Source organism: Paramormyrops kingsleyae, chromosome 2, assembly GCF_048594095.1.
Source record: "Paramormyrops kingsleyae isolate MSU_618 chromosome 2, PKINGS_0.4, whole genome shotgun sequence".
Lineage (NCBI taxonomy): Eukaryota > Metazoa > Chordata > Actinopteri > Osteoglossiformes > Mormyridae > Paramormyrops > Paramormyrops kingsleyae.
Window position 1 is genome coordinate 18,041,989 of NC_132798.1, and position 22,420 is coordinate 18,064,408.

At 41.8% G+C, this 22,420-nt stretch overlaps 1 protein-coding gene across 3 annotated transcripts; it reads right to left on the bottom strand.

The window, feature by feature from the left end:
* Positions 1-9,785: 9,785 nt before the first annotated feature.
* Positions 9,786-19,569, bottom strand: LOC111858655 (uncharacterized). 3 transcript variants are annotated; one of them, XM_072707187.1, is made up of 5 exons: positions 19,262-19,569; positions 18,335-18,724; positions 13,799-13,856; positions 11,083-11,142; positions 9,786-10,501 (listed from the first exon to the last, which is right to left on the bottom strand). In XM_072707187.1, the coding sequence occupies exons 2-5, from the start codon at positions 18,518-18,520 to the stop codon at positions 10,059-10,061; spliced, it is 747 nt and encodes a 248-aa protein (XP_072563288.1). In that variant the 5' UTR covers positions 18,521-18,724; positions 19,262-19,569; the 3' UTR covers positions 9,786-10,058. The 3 variants fall into 3 exon arrangements, with proteins under 3 accessions (XP_072563288.1, XP_072563290.1, XP_072563282.1); XM_072707189.1 differs by having other exon boundaries at positions 18,335-18,483; positions 18,560-19,569; XM_072707181.1 differs by having other exon boundaries at positions 18,335-19,569.
* Between the last annotated feature and the right edge of the window lie 2,851 nt (positions 19,570-22,420).

Below are 22,420 nucleotides of genomic sequence, written 5' to 3' on the forward strand. Positions count from 1 at the left end.
CAGGCGGTGCCGCGGGCAGAGCGGCGGCAGCTGCAGCCGGCAGCGCAGCCGCGGGCAGACCGGCTCTAGAGACCCGGGGAATGGCGTCTCTCACCGGGCTGATCCCTTTGCCGTGCAGGCGTTCCGGCCGGTACGGATACGCCTCCCGCGGTGGCGGCAGCTCACCCGGGACGCCGAGCAGGCGGGTAGCGGCGAAGTCATCCCAGGGCAGCTGTGAGCCCTCATGCTCCCTGGCTAACTCCCAGGCGGGGAGCAGAGTGCAAGCCCCCAGGAAGAGAGACGGAGCCTCCTCCTGCTGCACTCTGTCTCTGTATTTCCGCCGCTTCTTGCCGCTTGTAGCAGAAAGCGGAGCCACCGCGAACACGTCGTCCAGGCTCCGGGCGACGCGTTCGTCTCTCCGCCGCGTGAGCCGCTCACTCAGACGGCGCATGAGTTTGCGTGCCCGCTCGAGCGGGTACTGCTGTCCAGGCGGGCGCTCTTCTGTGAGGAGGTCCGCGCCCCGGGTGGCCAGCTCCAGGGCTACAGGATCCTCCAGTACTTGCGGTTGGGAGCGCCAATACACGAAGTCTTGCAGGAGACCGAGCCGGTGGTGCTCGGTCTCCCGCGTCGCGTTGTCTGCCAGATCCGGCATTCTGTCACGTTCGGGGACCGGCGAGCCGGGAAGCAAACGAGAACAAGCCAGGACTGACGGGCAAACGGGGTTTATTCTGAGGCTGACGGACAGACGAAGCACAGTACATGACAATACAATGCCGGATCTCTCAGACATGGGGAGACGCGGACTGATATACACAAGACTTGGTAAACGGAACAGGCAACAGGTGAGAACCATCAGGGCTGAACACGAGGTAATGAGGGGGGCGTGGCACACATCGGGATCGTACGGAGTGGGATATGACACACTGCATGCTTTAATATATTTAAAAACAAATGTTAAAATGTATCTTTGAAAATTATACAAAAATACACCAAAACACTGCACTTGTAAACAAGTTTACTTTGGTTCCAGTATGCTGAAGTACACTTATGCTCATTTACATTTTTACTTATGTGAAGTATACAAAAAGAAAGTGCTTTAAAAAAATAAAGTCAAAATACACTGCATATTTATTATTCTTAATTGCAGTAATTAGTAATTTTAGCACATTATTAATATACAATTTTTTTACAAGGGTTGTTTTGGATTGAAATGTCACCCTCCAAGTTGTGCCTGAGGTATCAACCGCCTTTATTCGATACTAACGAACAGGAGACAGATGCTCCTGCAGTGGACATACTTGTTTGCCCTGCTAGCAGAGTGTTCCTGCCTCAGATATGTTTGTTTACCCCTGCCAGCAGAGCGTTCCTGCTGTGGATATGTTTGTTTGCCCTTGCCAGCAGAGCGTTCCTGCTGTGTGAGCTGAATGTGAACCTTTTCCAGTGCTCAGCCACTGTTCCTGAGCCACTCCTATGTTGCAGTTACATGTCTGACCTCCATCTCCCATGGAAATAGGAGCCTAGGATGTAGTGCAATGGGGTAAGACACACATATATGTGAAATAGGGAGTGCATACTCTAGATTGGAGGAACATGACGCTTTCCAAAGACACTTTCCATATGACACATCTCTTGGTTTAACCAATCATGTGGCTGTTAATTTGTGGATAGCATCTGGACGAGGTCACAGAAGGCTCTCCATTCGTGACTTGTGGTTCTTGATCTTATAGTATTCTGAGGAACCTAAAAATGTGATCACATATTCCATAAGTTGCAAGGCATTAGGCAGACTTGGAATTGGTATAAAGTGGCAAATTTATCACCAGCAACCACAATCATAATGAATTCATTTTAGGGGAGTAGATCTGTTATAAAATCCACTGCTATATGTCACCTGGGTCTGTGTGGATTAGGTAATATGCCTGAAGTGAGTAGGGTGTCATCGACTGGGCACAGGACAGGACAAAATCTACATAACCAACAACCACAAGAATCAACATAACCAACAACCTCCAGAATCAAAACTGAAACATAAATTGTACCCCCCCCACACACACAAACTGTAAATAGCCTTTATTTATTAAACTTTATTTATTATATACTGCACATTCTTTGTCCTGCTGCTGCTATTGTTTGCACACTACTGCTGTGAGAATACAATACATGTCACAATGCTGTATTTATTCAAACTAGTACTGTTGCTGCTTGTGTCGACTGCACTGTATGTTGTCTTGCCCTGTAATATTGTATTGTTGCTCTTGTGCTTCTTGCGCTCTCTTTGATCTCCTTGCACTCTGTATAGTTCTGTCCTACCTGCGTTTGTGTTTGTATTGTTTCTGTTTTTGTTCTTTGTGTTGCACCATAGTCCTCGAGGAGCAATGTTTCATTTCACTGTGTACTGTGTATGACAATAAACCTACTTGACTTGACTTGACATGACCAGAATGGGCCAATAGCTTGGAGATACAAGTTATCCCTGGATGAGCAGCACTTGAGGATGCATGCACCCATAGGACTGTGAAAGGCTGATGTTGAATGTTGTCTGCTATGTAAGTCTTGTTTCTGAGGGATGCCTCTATTCAAGAGGTAGGCAGGGGGGTTTCAGGGACAGCCGGACTGGCAGGGTGTTCAAACTGGTGAGAAAGAGCCTCACTTAAGGTATTCCTGTTTGTAACCTATGATCATTAAATTGCATTTAGTGAAGAACAGGACTAAGCTTGCTGAGGTTCCGTTTTTTGGCTTCTTGAATAGATTAGAGATTCCAGAGATCTGTCAGAACTACGAAAGGATGATTTGCTCCCTCCGGTGAAGGCCTTCATTCTTCAATAACCAACTTACTATCAAGCAGTGCCCTGTTTTCTGTATCATCGATATTTCATGAATGAATGGATGCAACACAGAGGGGCATTCATGAGCCCATACAGCATAACTAAGTACTCACAGTGCCCCCTGGTGGAGATGAGCACAGTTTTCAATTTCTTCTACAAATACGGATATGATTATTTGCAGTGTAGGGGTCTAAATTGGTGAAGATAAAGGGTAATCCACTGGGGAGTTTCTCGCTACTGAAAGGACCAGGGGCTAAGTCAAGTTAACTTGGGGCTTGACTTTTTTTTTTGAAGGAAGATTGGCATTGGGGCTAAAATACTCGGGGCTAACGACGCTCATGATAATCCGAACCTGTACCAAAGCCACAGGGAATAGGGGAAGAAGGTAACAGAACTTAACTGTTATGTAGATCCTGATAACTGATGAATGGCCTCTGACTCTGTATAGACAACAGATAAACCCAACCCCATGGTGGAGAGGTCCCAGGGAGCTGAGACACGTAGGACAGCTCGAACCCAGTATGGCAGAAGGGCAGATGCCTTGGTCTTGCTAAAAAAATCCTTTGGCAGTAGGTACTCTGGGGAACCTGGTCTGTTGACTTAGCATTAGGTATTAAATGTACATCAAACACTGCGCAGGAAAACCTTGGCACTTAATAGAAATCCCATCATACCTGATGGGTAGCAGAGGGTATTACGCCAAAAGGAGCAACCAGAACCCCAGGGCCAGAGGAGACAGAGATGTTCACTGGAGCCCAGAGGGTGTGTCTGGGGTTTGCAGACTGGCATGTATAATCATTGGATCATCTCTTTCAGTTCCTCCTTTTGCTGGCTTTGTTGTGCCTTGAGCTAAGTGTTTATTGTGATCTTCAGCCATATGATACATATGTCATACACTGTGATGAAATTTCCCGAAACCCTCCTGTCCCTCCTTCATGTGGCCCTGATCAGCCATACCTGTGGCTTGTTGCCCCTCCTTCGTCTTTGTATATAAGTCCCTGTTTGTCTCATCATCATCTCCAGTCCGGTCATTAATGTTGTTCCTCTTCATCTGCCCGTGCCCCTACAGTGCCCCTACAGTTAATTCAGTTGAAAACCATTAATAGAAAATACATTACTCTGCAAAAGGTGCTCAAAACATTACTCTCCAATTCACACAGAAGCAGGAGGAAACCAGTATGAAAATCCCACGTGAACACAGGAAGAACTCACAAGCTTCACACACACAGTGGGCCTGGGATTCAGGTCTTGTTTCTGTAGTAGTTACAATTTATTCATGAATGAAGGTGTCAGCTAAATGCATGTTTCACGTTCCATTGATGACAGAATTGATATGGAGGCGTGTGACTGCAGTAGAGTTATAAAATGTGTAAGTGTGAAAAGATATGGCGTAAGCACTGCGCATTCATTGCGGGAAGCCTAAAGCTTTGGGAGGAAAAACTGTCAAATTCAATTAGTCTGCATTTCTATGATTCCACTTGTGTTTAATTTGTTATATACCCCCCTGTCTAGGTCAGGTGACATAGACATGTGAGTCGGAGGGACCTGCAACTGAGTCAAACACAACCGGAAAATGTTTTGTTTTATTGCTTAAAGAACTATGTACAGTGAAGAATGCAAAATTTTATAAAGAGTTTCTGTGTTCGCCAAGATGAGTAGTTTTCCACTAAGGAAAGGAGCATGGGAGGTGTTGAAAAAATAAATGAATAAACTGTTTCCCAAGTCCCCTTGAACTAAATGACCACCGAGTGGATGGCACTAACCCTAACCCTACCCTAAAATATTAAGAAAAAATATAACGCATAACATGCAAGTACAAAACATATTTAATAATGTGCTTAATGTGATTTATAATCTTAAAAAGACACCTAAATTCTGCTTTACATATTAACAGTTCATTTTAAAATGCAAAAATCTACTAGCCTACTAAATGTATATACCAATGCTTATGAGGAATCAATTGTAACGTAGGTTACTAAATATTTTGGCCACATTTATTTTACTGCTCCTATATTTGCCCAGGTGTACATGGTCCAGTTCTGTTAAGGGACTAACATGCGCGAGTTTAGATGGTGCTAGTTAGTGCCCAGGTTCCGTATTCATGTCGTCCCAGGGAAATTATTTTGCCACATAGTCACCAGATGAGAAATGTTTCATCCCCAAATAAAACTATAATTATGGATTAAATGTTGGTATGTTAAAAGATGAGCAGGGGTTTATTGAATGAGGGGAGGATAATGTATTAAATAGTTTATAATAAAATAAAAGGGGTATCCATAGGTTAGATAACAAAAGCTTGTGACCTGTCAAATATAGTGGATTTGAAAATAGAAGATAAGGGCAGCTTTGAAATAAATACACTTATAAGATGACTGTCATTTGTGTTTTATACATTGACACACATCTTTACAATATGATGTTAAGGACAATTTTGACTGACAGTTTTTATATATGTGTGTGTGTGTGTATATATATACACCTTGGGTCCCTCTCTGTAAATGTACACTCTCATGTTAAAAATCTTGGCATCAGCTTTGATTTTTCAGTTTTTTGCTAAACAAATAGGTGCAGTTGTTAGGGGTAACCATCTCCTCCCACCGTATGCAGGCCTGTCAGGCTTCCTGATCTCACGTCCTGCCTGGTTGAAATGCCGCTGCTTGGCCTTTGACAGGCGGCAGGGAAGAGGGATCATATCTCCTCTCTTCTGGCCCCACTGCACTGGATACCTGTTACATTTACTGGCAACCTGTTACGCTGGTTCTGTTACACTGGCTAGGTGTCACGTTTACAGTTTTAAGGTTTCATTATTTCTAAAAGAGACCCCAGTAACACTCTCAGCCATCCTCACCAGACCGGGTGTGGTTCAATAAAAAACAGAACCACAGCCCTTTAAGAAACACTGATGTTTAAAAATAGCTGTGAAATGGTTATGAAATAAATGGTTTGGGGTATTACTACAATCACAGGACCTCTTCTACACACACACCTGCAACCTTATACTAACATGAATCTCTGAGATCATAAAACATCCCAGGGCATCTTTCAAAAGAGTAGGTGTGGTACCCTGATGTCCTGGCTAAATTCGCCCACCGTGGCCCTAATAAATCTGGCCTCCTAATCGCTCCTTATATCTAACTGGTGAATTCTCTCCTGCCCCTTCACCACCTTAGCTGCTGTGTGGTGAGCGTACTGGTGCAGAATGGCTGCCGTCGGGTTATCCTAGTGGGTGCTGCACAGTGGTGGTAGTTGAAGTGTCTCCCCATTGCCTCTGTAAAGTGCTTTGGGTGTTGTGAAAAAGTGCTATATAAATGTAACATTCATTCATTCTTCTTGTCCAGTCACTGTGCAGTGGTGTGGTGTATGAAACATATGGACTCATCAATGTGTAAATGTTAGTACTTCATAATAAACTGGTTAGTAAATACACAAATGCTTCCTCTCAGATGTGTACATGTATATTGATTGGCTGACAGTAAAGATTACTTGAATCATGAATACTAGGCTTGTTTAGGCTCCTTTTCCTTTCCACTACTGCTGCCAAATAAGGGTGGTAATGCAATAAAACACGAGGCTATGGCCAAAAATTCCAGGAATGCTAGACCTTGTCCAATTTTTCTGCAAAGGGAGCATGTTGATGTCAGTGTGTGACTCACTGCACTGCTCCAGGGACTGTCTGACTCTGTTGTCTCAGTTGCATGTTGCTTTGGATAGAAGCTCTGTTAAATAAGTGTACAGTAAGTGTATTACCATAAATAGTCCCAGACTGCTCTCCATAAGACACACATGGGGTTGGGGACTGAGGGCCCACAAACATGTGACTCATCCCTGGAACAGAAGCTGCGATGCCGAGTCACACACATCAGGCGTGAAATCATGCTGAAGGACATTCAGACAAGGGCGTAACTTTGGCTGGAACATTGGGGGGGTCGAGGTCTCCACCCATTACAGGGGAAACATGATTATTGGGGGGGTTATATTGGCTGGATCTGATTATTGAGGGGGTCATGACCCCCCTAACCCCCCTGGAAATTACGCCCGTGCATTCAGAGACACATATTTCACCTTCACCTTCATTCCTCAGAGATGCCCATCATTCCTGTGGCATCGTGGGACTTTCTCCAGCCCAGGTAACATTGTACTCTCTGTTTCTCCTCCTTAATGGATTTGGTTGCTTCGCTTACGATACCAGTCAAATATTTGGACACACCTGCCCATAGAAAGGTTTATTTTTACTATTCTTTACATTTAAGAATAATTATAAAGATATCAAACTATAAAAATAACACATATGGAAATATGCTACAACCGAAAAACTATTAAAGAAAAAAATTAATTTTTTGGGTGCGGCAGCTCTGCAGGTTGACTCAGAAGGTTGAAATCCCTGGATTGGCAGAGTGATCCCACCATTGGGCCCTTGAGTAAGACCCTTAGCCCCAACTGTTCCAGGGGCTGGTTGACCCTACTGTCTCCTCTACGTCAGTTTCATGAGGGACATCCTGGGATACTTTTCTAGTTGTCCTGAAGGAGGTGCCACACATATGCTGAGCTCTCATTGGCCACTTTTCCTTCACCTTTCTGTCAAACTCCTCCAAAACCATTTCTGCTGTGTTTAGGTCAGGTGGCCAGGTCATGTGATACAACACTATTGCTCTCCTTTTTTAGGCAGCTTAGAGTATCCAAACTTTTGTCTGGTGCTGAAGATCAAGATTTATGTTCAGAATAATAAAGAAAAAAAAATGTTGTGGATAGTAACATTAATTTATTTTCATCTTATTTGCTTTTACTTGAAGAGGGCCAGCTGATTTTAATGAACAGGCTACCAGATGCAGCAGCACAGAGCCTGATGGATGCCTAGTGTGTCCAGAGTTTTTGCCACTAACTAGTTCAACCTAATGAATTCTTGCTCCTCTCTCCAGTTAACTTGTGGAGTTTCCTGTCTTACAAAGTGTTGTGTATGACTGAAGCACTCTGAGGCAGCTATGCCCTAAATTGTGCTTTATAAAGATCAGTTGAATGGAATTATTCTTCCTAAATTTTTAGCAGTGGGGAAAATAGAAACAAAAATATTTTATAAATACTCCAAACTATGCCATGACTTTTGCTATACTGTCTGTTTTTGCTTTGTCGAAACAGAAAACTTTGTTGATGTATTATTGGATGTTTTATTAAACTAATTACCACACGTTTAATCAGCTAATGTTTAAAACAAAGAAAAATACAGCAATCCTTCTATAAGGACGATAAAAGTCTTAAATTGGCTATTGTTTCCATTAAAACACTTTCTAATTGAGAGCAGACACACTTGAAAAGCAGGCGTTGGACACTTTAAATGTTGACAGTATTTATTGTATTTATGTAAACACTCTTCACAAACAAGCAATAAAAACCAATAAGCAAAATGGGGAACATTTTTAAATTAGAAATGAAAAATACACAGCAACGTTTCACCATTATTAAGTGCTACAGGTTAGGAAATGGGCTAAGGTTTGTCTGCAGGTACAGTGCTGATTCATATCACCCTACAGGTCAGACTTATGGCTGCTGTAGTTGCTGTACGTGGCCTCATGGTCTGTAGGTACATTTACCTACAGCTATCGGGTACAATTAGCAGATCCTTCAGAGTACAGCTCAAGTGACAAGCAAAGGTACAAATTGGTACCCTTTTTTCTGAGAGTGCAGCGACTAATGCAGACCTGTATGACCTGATGAGCTTCGATATTGACTATGGTCTCTACACATTACGTTTATAAAAGCAAAATCATTTTCTTTGTTATCCTTGGGCCCCCAGAGGTATTTTTTCATCTTAATATAGAGTTTTTGGTTCCTCTCCTCCATTGTCTTTGCCTTTTTACCTTTTCTCTGTATCACGCACAATTGTAAAGCATCCATAAACTAATAATATATTGCCATAAACTCTTAAATTAAAATAAATTAAATTGAACTGAACTTCTCTGGTATCAAGCTTTGAATTGTTTAACAAAGGTTGTTCAGTGTCAGCTTTTCATTTTTAAATTATCGTCATTCATTGTGATTCCATATCCATGAATTTCGTCAAGCTTGTGTGGAAAAACAAGCAGTGACGCTGACCTCGGCAATGTGTCTGCTCCTCAACCACAGTGCTCCGGCAGTCATGGAACTCTGCTTACATTCGTGGCTCAAACACACCCGGGCCTTTCCAATGATACGGCAACCAAATTCATTTTGAAGTGGCAGCAGCAGAAATGCACAAACTCTCAGATGACAGCCTATGAATGTTGGCTGAAAGCTGATTCATGCTGCCAGAAGTGACCAGACCAGTGTGATACACAGGACAGAATTCTATGTGCATGTCAGCGGGTTTTCAGAAGGGGGGCTGGGACGCCTATCCCTAACCCTAACCCTAACCCTATCCCTAACCCTAACCACAGGTCCACCAGCAGTGCTACAGATGGACTGGACTCCTGTTTAAGCTGTTTGACATGCATGTGTCAGGGGCAGCTTTTGTGCGGGGGTTAAATGGTTGCAAGTTAAGCTTCCTGAAAAAATCCATAATTGAGGTTTTCTCAGAAGTTCTAGATGATGTGGGAATACTGAATCAGGCTACCTGAAGGGAAGAGTGGGACATCCAGGGGTTGAATTTAAGAATTTCTGCTACTAAGCCTCTGTGCCTCTGACTGGAAGGTCGCCAGTTTGAACCCAGTCTCGGCAGAATTGTCACGTCTGTGGGCCCTTGAGCAAGGCCTTTAACCCCCAGCTTCATGGGCACTGCTATGGGTGGCTGACTTTGCCACCAAGCTCGTCTTCCCCTACATGTCTGTCTAGGAGAGCAAGTTGGGACTTTTTTATTAGCTAGTGTCCAATTTTTTATTCTTGCTGTTAATCTAATTACTCACAAGCTTAATTTCCTGGGTACCTGGCACCACAGCCTCATGGGTGGAGATTGGGGGGGGCACACTGCACACAACATAACAAACACCCCCCAGAATGCCTGACTGCCCCCCCCCCCCCCCCCCCGCAGTTGTCTCAGTCGAAATTACAATTAATTGCCAAGACCATCCCTGTTATGTTGAATGCTGACGGTTTGTTGGTACCCTATGGGTGCGTGAGGGGGTGTTAGGCATTCTGGGGGGTGTTTGTTACTGTATGTTGTGTGTTAATGTTTGTTCATGTTCTCCTTGCAAAAAAAACTGGTTTTCATTGGATGAGATGCAAAATATGACAATGAAACTTCAAACAGAAATTTCATTCCCATCTCCTTTTCCGGCACAGGATTGGCTAATCTGAGTACTTAACGAGCATGAGGAATGTCGGGGTTGGGCGGTACTCAAAATCCACAGACTCTCTGTCGCTGACTGTGACTGTCAGTTTGTCCTGTGACTGCATCCAGAGCAAGGTAGGCTTACTGAGGACTACGTCTACGCTCCTCTCCGGGTGACCTTTCTGGTGACAGCCCTCACAAGTCCCACAGTGTGTCTTGTAGACCGCAGAGTAGCACTGTTCACCCTCTTTGTAAAAATGGTTGACAGTCAGCATGAGGTCAAGACAGTTTGTGGCTCTGTGGCAGTTGATTTTGTAGGTCACCTGCACAAACAGCAGGTAGAAGCCGGCTGTCTCGGCGATGACGTCCGTGCCGTTCTGACTCAAGGAGACGTTTCTCATATAGTGGTGCCTCTTCTCCCACTGTAGCACTCCACTTCCACTCTCCCCGTTGGGACGTGCTACAACAGGGCAACGAATCACAAATATAAAAGCATGGAACTAGTTGGAATCAAATCATTGACATTTTATCTATTTAGTAGACACTTTTATCCAGAGCAACATTTGTTCTTCAGAAAGCAAGGTCAAAGTGTCCAGGGCAAAAGGCCTTCTTCGAGGGGCTAACAATGAAATAACTTTACCTACCCCGGAATTTAAACCACTGACTTTTCACTCAGACACTGCACCATAAACCACTGAGCCGGACACCAACCCTAGTTAATGGTGCCGTTGTTCATCAGTAGTATGTTTCAACCCATACAAAGTCTTTCATAACATGTGATGGTTGACCTATGATTACTTTACATTTACAGATAATTCCAAGGCTTCCAGGGAAAGATGTGAAGGACCAAAAACTGCAGAGGAAAATCTTAGGGGGAACAAAAAAAAAAACCCAGGGCATTTTTCAGTTCAGCAACATTAAAATAAAATGTTGTTTTCATGTTTGTTTGATTGCAGGTAAAATACCACAAAGCAAAACAGAAAATAACATAGAAGGTTAGCAGAGTCAGAAAGTCCTATTTCCAAATGGGTTTCCTCTTACCAGCAAGGAACACGCAAGCTTTGGATGACAACGTTTGAAACAAGCTGCTTAATGAGGTCTCTGCAAGAGAAAAAGCAGAATGAAACAAAATGAGTGCCATTTTCAGCCGCTTCTGTTTTTTTGTCATCCGAATTATGTAACGCTGCAATACTCAGGTCTGAGGGAGCTGAGACAGCGCCCCAAGCCAGGCAATTAAATCGGAAAGAAAGTAAACTGCGAAAATTAACTATGTAGAACCCAATGTGCTCTGATGAGCCTGGAAAGGCAGTTTGAACCCACGGACACCTTTACACCGGTATAACAGCATCATTTATTTAACAGCTACAGTTTTGTTTACGTTGCAAAGGGCTTCATGTCAGTCATCCTTTAGTTTATTTATAGAACTCTGTCTTTCCTGGAACTTCAAACTCAAACTGAAAGTCAAACCCACAGCACCAGATTGACGCAGAGAACAAAGTAACGCAGACAAACCTCTGCAATACCGGGAAATGCTGATACAAAAATATGACGTGTAGTTTAGTCACAAGATAGCTACATAATCCAGGAGAATGTGGCCCGCCCCACATTCATCCCTCGCCACTCCTATTCTCCTTCAATTTCCACCCCTTCAGCTTCCTCCTGACTTGAATCTTGAGACTGATCCAGTGAAATCGTCCTGTGACCATTGTCCCTGAATGTACAGGAAGCAGGGAAGGCCAGGGATAAATGTTGAATTTTTTTCAACTTCATTTTCATAAAATGTGGAAAAATGTCACAAAAGAAAACATCTTTTCCTTTCAAAGTAAAGTTGCACTAGTGCGTTTAACATCAGCGGTGTTTGAGGTAATCAAAATAACGCAGCGAGATCACCGTGTCCCTTCAAACAGCTGACCCTGTTCAACATCTGTCCTTGGTCTCCCCTACACAACAAAAACCGAAAATCGAAAAACAGAAAGAACTGGGGACGTAACAAGAGAGAAAACAAACAAAAGAAATGTGTCATGTAGCCAGAGCTGTGGGAGCTTTGTGTGTCACTCTCGTTCTCTAGGGCACCATACTGAAGTCTGGAAAAGTGCTGCCTCAGAAGAGCCGTCCCTCAGAGCCTGGGGGTTACAGTCAGGTAACTTTCCCCATGTTTACAGTTTTGAGTGATTCATTTAAGTCAGAAAAGGACACATTCAGCGAATCCCCCATCTTTCCAGTGAAAACATGGGCCCTCTGAGTGGTGACACAGTGGCTCTGTACATACCACTGTTTGTGTGTGTGAATGTTGAATGTTCTCTTGAAGCTGTATGGAATTCCAGTGGGTATTTCAGTTTCATCTCTTGAAAAAAATGTAGGCGGTGAAATGGTATCTCTATACTATGTGTGTTGTGTCTGGCCTGCAGTGGACGGCTGTCCCATCCAGGCTGGTCCTCTGCTTCCTGGAACAGACTTACTTGAAGCTGAAGTTGTTTAGACAAATGTACTAATGAGTATTGTAAGCTAGGGAAGAAAACAACAAAATAAAGGCACCAGAAACTGAATACAAGTCCGTTGTCTAAATGAATGTACTACAACAGTCAGCCAACACAATGACTGGCTTATAGCTGGTGTCACATTCTCTCTGAACCTTCTCTGGCAGCCTGGGAAAGCTCTGCTGGTTATAATGGGCACTGTGTCCAACTTTGCAATGTAACAAATACAGTGCTATAACGATTGACAAAGATTAAGTGGGTCTCCTTCATTTCTTACATGACAACATCTAGAGACAAACCTCAACAGGATTTCCCAACATGACCCTCACCATTGTGAAATACCTAAGTTCTTACCAAATGTAAAAGTTATTTATATATCGGAGTATGTGTACATTTCTAATATATCTTCAATGAACAGCAAGATCCCATGTAAAGTACAGGCACAAATAATAAATAAGGCTGTTCTATGCTCCCTGGAATCTATGAATTGCGTGACATTTATGGAAAATAAGTCGCAACAGAAGAAAAATACCTATATTAGTCATGTGGCAAGCAGCATGGCATTGCTTTGAAAATATTGCTTTGAAAAAATGGTTTGAAATTAATAACAGTGATAGTTGTCATGCTGACTTTTTTCCTCTGTCTGTACCCTGAAGATAGATGAACAGATTTCTTTCGGCGTATTTAAAGAGGAAAATACACGCATTTACGAAGTAAGGCACTTTACCTGTTTCAGTTTGTAAGAATTAATACTCTTTCAGTATTAAAATGTGTTTGAGATAGTGACAATAGATGTCTTTACTATTTGAAGATATAGCCTATTTACTATTTATTATCTAATACAGTTACCGTAGATAAAAATTGCCTGGCACTGACAATAAAAGTCGGAGGGTTCCGCGTGTTTCACTTTCACCAGCCCGATTTCAGATTAGAGGAATTAATAGATTAATCTGTTGATAATATGTGAAGGAAAGTGCCAACATATTTGCACGTGCCTTACCTAAGTCCTTTCAAAGCTGCACATCGTATTTGCATCTGTCAGCTTTAGCTCGAGGCGCGTTGGACGCTGAAGGCGCTTCATTATAACTAAATAAAATTCCTATATAAATATTCAGAGTTGCGGTTTACTGGTACTAGATATATAACCTCGTCAGAAGACATATTTTCTAAAAGAAATGGCTTGCATTTGTCAATATATGCCACGAGTAAATTCCAGTCATGCTTAATGCATTGTACCTGTTATTAAGAGTTTTTTTAAGAAAAGTTAAACGTAGGCCTACCGTTGATATCCTTGATCGCGGGAGGACTCTTGGCGTGGTTGTTTGATTGATTTCCTAGCTGGAAAAATAATGGAAAGGTGAGTGGGAAGTGGGCTTTTCGTTAGGCTTAAAACGGCTAAATAACTTTACAGAAAGATTTATACAGCATTAGACGATGAACTAACAACTATGGGACATTTGGAAATATTTCCTTGGTAAGTCCTAAATGTTTGCATGGAAATCATTCGCTGCAGATTATGCCTGTTAGCCAGGAGCGTTTCTGGCATCCGGCAGCCCAGTGATTCTTCTGCTGTCAGCAGACATGTCAACGTTGCCAACTAATTTAATTAAGACATTTTGGTCTACTTATTTTGTTATCTGTAAATCTATTTTGAAAATTAATTAATGTGAATGTAAAGCAAATGCGACCTAATGACCAGGGACGTGAGGGGGTGGGGCGACAGTGATAAAACGTGACCCCGATCGACAAACCGTGTCCCCTTCTCGTGAAGTTGGTCTGAGCCGCTCTTATACAGTAGCTGTCTGTCTCTTATTGCCGTTGTCAGCTCTTACCACTAGCGGCCCCCACTGTTCGGACCGCACGCCGCTGAAATGAGTAATATGCTGTTAGCATAATGTGCTGTAATTATTCAACTTTTGTGAGGGGGATGGGGTGCGATTTATATTTTAAAAGCGCGGATTCATAATAAAAGATAATTAAGGCGTTTTTTTATTATGCATTTTTTATTGAGAAGGAAGAGGGGTTCTGCCGATATTGGAATGTACGTGTTTCCTCTATTTCTAACGCCTCTGGAATGCACACACTTCTCTAATACGCCAAAGTCACCGTTGGCTTAAATCAACCCACCCTCCCCACCCAAAAAAAAAAAACAGTAACGCAATTTTTCTTTCTGCTATTGTGCCATTTCTTGTCCTAATATCAATGACATACACAATTATTAGTGCACGCAGGCGTTTTACAGAAGAAATTTTAAAAAATGGATTCTCCCCGGTTCTGATTAATGCAGTATTTTGATGCATTCCTGCAGTGTTATATTTATAAAGAACTCCACTTTCTTTCGTGCTACAGTCAAGCACTTGCTACATGGAGGGGAATAATCGATTCTCGAGACATAGATGTCAACCAATCTGGTGTCCCGGCGCCTAGTTCCGTCGCACTTGAGGAGCTGTCTCTTAAGCAACATCTTAAGGGATCGTTCGGAGAATAGTGCACAACTTGAGTAAGCTATTCCATTTAAGTCTCCCTAACACGTTAGGAGACACCGTTATCGGAGAACTCATCAGCCCTGTGCTATTGAGGCGGAAGGATGACGCAGTGGGTAGCGAATGCAAGAACCTCACACCTCCAGGGTCAAACCCCAACCTAGATCTCGGTTTGACAGGTTTGCTTGTTTCACTGTTTCCCTTATGCATTTAAACTTCTTTGGGAGGGCTGTGCTGTGACGGGGGGGGGGGGGGGGGGGGGGGTGGCTAAGTGTTTAGGCACCCTGAGGCCCCTGCACGTGCCAGATTTTCTTTGTCGCTGAGCTTAATAGAATCGATAGTGACCATATTCGATTACATTTTGCAGTGTCAAAAAATCTTAATGTAAAATTTAGGTCTATTTTACATGCAGAATATATCGCAGAATTCCATTACTACATGAATAATAAATATTTTAAATAATCTGCGAATATTTTCCTTCCTGGCGTCAAAACAAATATGAATAATAGTTGCAGCACGGGTGGTGGAGTAGTTAGTACTGTCGCCTCACACCTCTGGGACCTGCGTTCGCGTTTCCGCCAGGGTTCTGTGTGTGTAGATGTTCTCCCTGCGTCGTCGTGGGGCTTCCTCCGGTTACTCTGGTTTCCCCACCCACCCCCAAAACATACTGAGGCTGAGTTACCTAATTGCCCCTAGGTGCGCCTGTTTGCGTGCGCCCTGTGATGGATTGGCGGGCCATCCTGAATTGTTCCATGCCTTGCGCCCGTAGAAAGCGGGACTGGCTTCGGACCCCCCGCGACCCTGACCGGGATAACCGGTTTCAGAAAATGGATGGATAGAGAGTTGCAACGTCAGTTATGAATCAAATAACGGAAATTTATCATAAATTTATCTTCTATCGCGGAAGATGCGTTCCAGACCCATAATCGATAGGTGAAAATCCGCGATATAGAAAGACCATAATTTTTTTTTTATAGTTTAAGCCTTAAAGTACTCCTCCCACGCGCTTTAAACACATGTAAACTTATTAAAACAACACATATCATATGTGGATGTTAGGCTAAGGATATGAGTAACAACAACAACAATAATAATAATAATAATAATAATAATAATAATAATAATAATAATAATAATAATAATATGTAATGTAACGCTTTCCTTCCCGAAGCATATCCAGGCCTTAGGCTCACTACTATCAGAAGGCTAGAAGATGCAGCTTGGGAGCCATTGTAGGGCTTAAAACAAAACGAAAACAATCGGACCGCAAGCAAGGTACTGGATACACAGAGAACTGTGACGCGTCGGGGAAAAATCCGCGAAATAGCCGGGGCGCGATAGCTGAACCGCGATATAGCGGGGGATCACTGTACAAGTTTATTATTTTGGCAATTCATTATTTTCACATTTAAACGTAAGCTTAAGCAAATACGGATTTGTTGGAGCATGGATGACGAACATTTTTTTAACTTTAATTTAGTCTTAGGCCTAATTTTAAAAGCTCACCACTGTCATGGAAAATGCATCAACAATAATTAGAACACGTGTTAGATTTGAGCAGTCCAATGCTGTGGAATGATCTTCCTCCGTCTATGCGTTTTGCAGACTCAGTTAAAAGTCTTAAAGGGCGTCTTAACACTTGCCCTTTTTCCTCAAGCTTTCGGGGAAATGTGATATTGTGAAATCGTGTTTTGTCATGTATTGTTGTCTACTTTCACTTGTGTATCTTCGCGTTGTTGTTTGGTTTTGTATGTTTCTCTGCATCTTAGTTTTGTACAGCGCTTTGTGACTTATTTGTCTTTGGAAGGCGCTTAATAAATAAACTTTACTTATTTGTTATATAACAAAAACTGAGGATTCAGATACTTACTGATCCCCCGTTTTATTCAGAAGCAGCGCACGAAATAAAAACCTAGGCTTTCTACAGTGAGTGAAAGGGTAAGTGTAAATTCTGGATATAATATAATATAATAGTAAAGTAGTAATAGTTGAATTATAACACAAAGCATGAAACTAATAATATACTTTTATTATAAGAATAATTTTATTATAATTTCTAAAACGAGTTACCTGTAAATCGTCCTTTGGGTGCGCTCGAAAACTGAAAGATGATTTTACTACAGATGCAAGAAACAGACAGTGCTGATTTAATCGGGGTATATATGCGCCATGCGGATTTTGACTATATAAAACCAGAACTGAGATGAGGTCACTTGCTTTCCCGCTAATCGTTTTATCAGGGCAATTAAGAGTTGGCTCATGTAGAAAACGTATAGCCAGGGGCGACTCTAGGATTTGACCCTTAGGGGGGCTCAGCCCACAATAAAATTTGCCGAGCCGGGAGGAGGATCTGTAAAATTTGGATGAAAAGTGTAGACAAATTCGGGACAAATCGCTAAATGGTTTTAGAAAAATAATCCTTCAGCAGACTCAGGCAAAATTAAGATCACTGAAGCCCCCAATATGGTCTAATAGGGTCGCCTTTGCTACGAGCCCAGTCTGGATAATGCAAGAACCTATTGACAAACCGTGTCATCGATTCTATAGATAAGGCAAGGACACTCAGATTGACTTTGATTATTAAACTACAACTATAACATAAATTATAATATAAATTAAAGATGTAAAAATTCAGTAACAACCGGTTCTACAACGCAGTTTACCTATGGGCGAAATTGCCTATACTTTATATGAAGCGCTAGGGAACAGTTTAACACATTAAATGGAAACTCACAACTGAACTATGCAATAAGAAAGTACTATTAATGTGCAACTGCAGATCTTCTAATTCAGAAGGTTATGATGGATTTAAATGTCGCCATCGGCAGGGTTATTTTAAAATGAGTAAAACGCGTGTGAAAAAGTTGAGGTGTCACACCGGAAAAAAAAAAGTTTTACGGATTTCACATTTCATTTTTGTTTATAGAGTAATTAACTGATAAGTACGGTCATACTGTACATTGACACAATGGAATTAGGCTAAAGAGACAAAATGGATTCAGTGTTAAATGGAACAATTTATAAGGTGGACATGAACAATTAAACACTAGGCGGTCTAATCGGATTTTCCTGCTTTTTATTTTAAATTGAACCTGCATCATACAATAAACTTATTTTAATAATCGCCCTAGTCGTGTTGTTCTAGCCGATTCTCAGTATTAAACGTCAATTAATTTGCATTATACTTTACGGCAATTTGTTTTATGAATGAGAAACAGGATCGCGGCACGCCGCGTCGAACGAAATCTGTTGAACTCTGGAAATTAATTAATGCAGAGACAAACATTATTTGAATAGATGAAACATTTTATAATGGTCTTAAATGTGACTTACCTGTATTGAGAACGTTATCGTGAACGTAATGAGCACAAAGGACAGCATCCCGGCCATGACCCAGAGAGTCTTACTGCCCCAGTTCACCATGCTCTGCACTAGTCTTGTTCCCTGACACGCGTCTTGAAGTCTTCGCGTTCTGTGATCAACTTCAGATTCATCACATGTATATGTTATCTGTATCATTTCAGCGCACAATACCGGCTACTTTCTTTTCACACGTACCATGTCTTTAACGCCTATTTCGGTCTTTCCCCTTGTTGGTTATAAGCCGTCAGCCTGGAAACTTTTACAGTGATTGATCTGTCTGAGGAAGACTTAATGGAGGAAGAATGCATGTAAGGCGATCAGCCTTTGATGAGGCACGTCGCGGTTTCCGGCTACTGTCGACTGTAATGAGACATATAAAACCAAAATGTGAATATCTGGAATGCGTTTTATCTCGTACGATCTTTCAAGCTACAGAATGCACCTCATATAAAACACCGGCTACAAACATCGTTAAATAATTAGAAACTTAGAAAAAGAATCATTTCACTGTAATAAAAACCAAACCAAAATATTTTAAAGTATTTACTTAACGTTCATGAGAACAAAAGACAAATCATAAATTGTCATAAACGTGATAGAAATACTTCACAAACATAACATAAATAAAGCACTCTTTCGAATCCTTTTTTATTTCCCTCCTTTTGTGTACCTACTATACCCCATCGGTTAAAAAGACTTGGAACTAGGATCCACATCTGCTGAGAACCATGATTCCTTTTTGTTTGGAGGTGTTAAATAAAATCAAAAATAGCACAAAATTTTGATTGAGGTGGATTTTTTTTTTTTGGCCGCATAGCCGAAAGAAAAACGAGAAAGGATTAAAAACGATGTAGCCAGTGAACCGCTAATCAGCGGGGTGTTAACGAAAATACTTACGACCAGGGGCGAGGGGGGTGGTGGTGACAATGTCAGCGGATCGATCGGACAGCGTTATTCTAGGGTGGCAACAAGGGTGGCCCCCTATTTAATATTAATCCCCGGCCACTTGATCAGCTCCTGCTCCTGGAGGCTCTAGACACTCCGTGATCCTATGCTGACTGCATGAACAACACCCACTGCCCTTTCCTTCTGCATTAAGTAGTTCTTGTATCATAAGTAATTTTAGGCCTACAAATTATCTTGCCACTGATATTTTTTGTAAAACTGGGCATAGGCGATTTACACTCTATTTAAGGGGGCTTCAACCACTCTACATCTCGCCCCCCCCCCCCATGAAAAAATATATTTTTCTAAATCCATTTAGAGGTCTGTCTAGTATTTTTGTACATGTTCTAACGAGCACGACGACGTTGCTGGCCACGTGACGCGTGGGCGCGGCGCGAGGGGACTGTGGGAAAAAGAGATTGTATGGAGAGGGTACGGAAAATGGCTATGTAAGCCTATGTGCTGATCCCAGGGAGTGAAATCAGCTAGTGTCCACCTCCCAATCCGCAAGAGTGTGTCTGCCGTCTTTTATGTAAAGTGCAGATGCACTTGTCGACGAGCCTGGCCGACTGGGAAGCAGGTAAGGTAGACGCGGTTACCGTCCCTGCTAGATGTGTCCCCGTCCCAGGCCGTCCCCGAGATGAAGCGTTGGAACCCCCACCCAGGTTCATACTGGGGCTGAGGCTAAAGGTCAAATTCTGCAATCGCTCCTGCAATTGGGTTTCCTGGGATTGCCATGTATTTTAAATAAGTCAGATTTACACTCTTAAACAATAAATATTAAATAAGAAAAAGTTTAGTGGGACAACAGTCTGCTAAGAACAGTACGTATTTCATGTATTTTCGAATGACTCACCAGCGTGATTCAGAAAAACTGTTGAAAAACTGAGGCAAGATCTCCGTCGTTGTTATTGTTCTTGGCTGATGGTTCTGAGGGATTAAATATTTGAATGACAAGGTCATTCTTGAAAAGAAACCTTTATCAAGGGTGCCGTTTTCCATGACGGTAATCATTATTAACGAATGCCACCTGTTTTAACACCCATACTTGAAATATATACAGTACAGTGAACTGGTTAGCCCACAAACTTTTTCTTTCCAGTTGTTCTTATTCTCAGAATAACTCAGCGCATTTCACTTTCCAGTAATCAGACTGTTCAGACATGTTTAAAAATCATTAGAAAAGGAATATAAATTCACTCCAGGAATTAAGAGAATTTGTAACTTGCCTAGTGCTTGCCAGCAATTTTACCAGGAACCCTTTTTTGTTGCTTTTTTAAGAAAATGATGAAATGCTTTTGCATAACAGACTGTTGCCGTTTCGGCCCGCAGACGTGATCCGTTTTGTTTTGTTTATTATTAGTAACTTTATTCATTCCACTTCATTATGCATTGCTGCTGATTTATTAGCCAACTTATTGTGTAAATATTTAAAACCAAAGCAGGACTGGCCATCTAAGGTACTGGATATTTTCCTGGCAGACCGATAGACATGTGTGCGGACACAGTTTATAACTTGGTAATAGTTATTACGGGAACCCCTCCTCCGCTCGGCAAAATTTACCAAATCAGACACCAAGTTTTCCCGATGACGGTGACTCTTAGCATCTTACGAGGAATCCGGTTGTATCTTAAAGTATTTGTTTTCCTACGTATGTTTCCTGAATAATCTCTTAAGAGAGAGCTTTTTAAGAGCGACCTTAATAGGTGCCGAAACACCTGATATCGATGGCTCAAGAATTGATTATTCCCACCATGTGACAACTAGGATGGGGTTTGACCCTGGAGGTGTGAGGTTTTTACATTCGCTACCCACTGCGTCATCCTTCCGCCTCAATAGCACCGGGGGGTGAGTTTCGATAACGGTGTCTCCTGACATGTTAGGGAGACTTGAATGGAATAGCTTACTCAAGTTGTGGACTGTTCTACGTCTGTTCTCCGAACGATCCTTTAAGATGTTGCTTAAGAGACAGCTCCTGAAGTGCGATGTAACTAGGCGCCGGGACACCTAATTGGTTGACATCTATGGCTCGAGAATCGATTATTCCCTCCATGCAGCAACTGCTTGTCTGCGATGAGAGAAAGTGGTGTTCTTCATAAATATAACACTGCAGGAATGCATCAAAATACTGCATTAATTAGAAATGGCGAGAAAAAATAAAATACAAAATTAACTAATTGTAATTATGATTTTCGCCGACTGGGTGCATTGACCCACCTCCCCAGATTGTAGTAGGTATGTCACAAAAAATTTCAAAGTTGTTGGATTTTTACAAAAATAGGACCAGAAGAAAGGGCTTGATAAGACCTTTCCAATGATACCAAGAAGTTCTTTCTGTGATGAATGGCAAGAAAGTTATAGGATATTTTGTAACGCCAATTAAGGCTTATTAACGTCCGCTTATTAACAGATAAAACAGTAGAGAACCATACTTGACTTTGTGACCTGTTTATGGTGTTCAGAAAAATGAGCATAACTCTGTTATTGTTTATCAGATTTTAATAAACTAGGTATCATTAGAAAGCTTATTCCTTGCCTAACAGTCTCAGATACAATGAAAATAAAACAAATAATTATTTAATTTATTTGTCTGTCAATTAATACTCACCGGAGAATGTATGTACTGTAGTGAATAATACACCACAAAACAACATGGCCGGCTCTCGCGGCAGATCCAAAAAAGTGAACTGCTGATCGATAAATTTTGCTCAAAATACGCCTAAATACAATAAACTAACTAAGAAATATAATTATCATAGTTTGAAGAATAATTCTGCTTACCTTTATTGTCCCAACGAAGGTTTTAATGAGTGAAATTTTCAGTAAGATCGGGAGGAAATTTCGAAGTTATCAGAAAGTCAGATGACCGTGTTTTGAATGGAAATCCCTGGATGAAGGTGTGTTTTACGTTATCAGAACGGGTTACCCTAATAGACACAAAAATAACTCAACAAAAAGTAAAAACTATTGGGATACCCTTGTGCTCTGGGGAATGGCGACCAAATTGAAAACGAGGCTGCCTGCCAAAGCCCCTATGGCGTAGAACTGGTGATAGTGACATACCTAATTGTAGTATCACCATTTTATTTTTATTTGCTCTATATACTTGT

Bases quoted from the DNA above. Each gene is read 5' to 3' on its own strand.
- LOC111858655 (XM_072707187.1), bottom strand. From the start codon at position 18,520: ATGATACAGATAACATATACATGTGATGAATCTGAAGTTGATCACAGA. The intron at 11,143-13,798 runs GTAGGCCTACGT...TTTCTCTTGCAG, and splicing joins CGCGATCAAGGATATCAACG to AGACCTCATTAAGCAGCTTG. The intron at 10,502-11,082 runs GTAAGAGGAAAC...GCCCTGTTGTAG, and splicing joins AGCTTGCGTGTTCCTTGCTG to CACGTCCCAACGGGGAGAGT.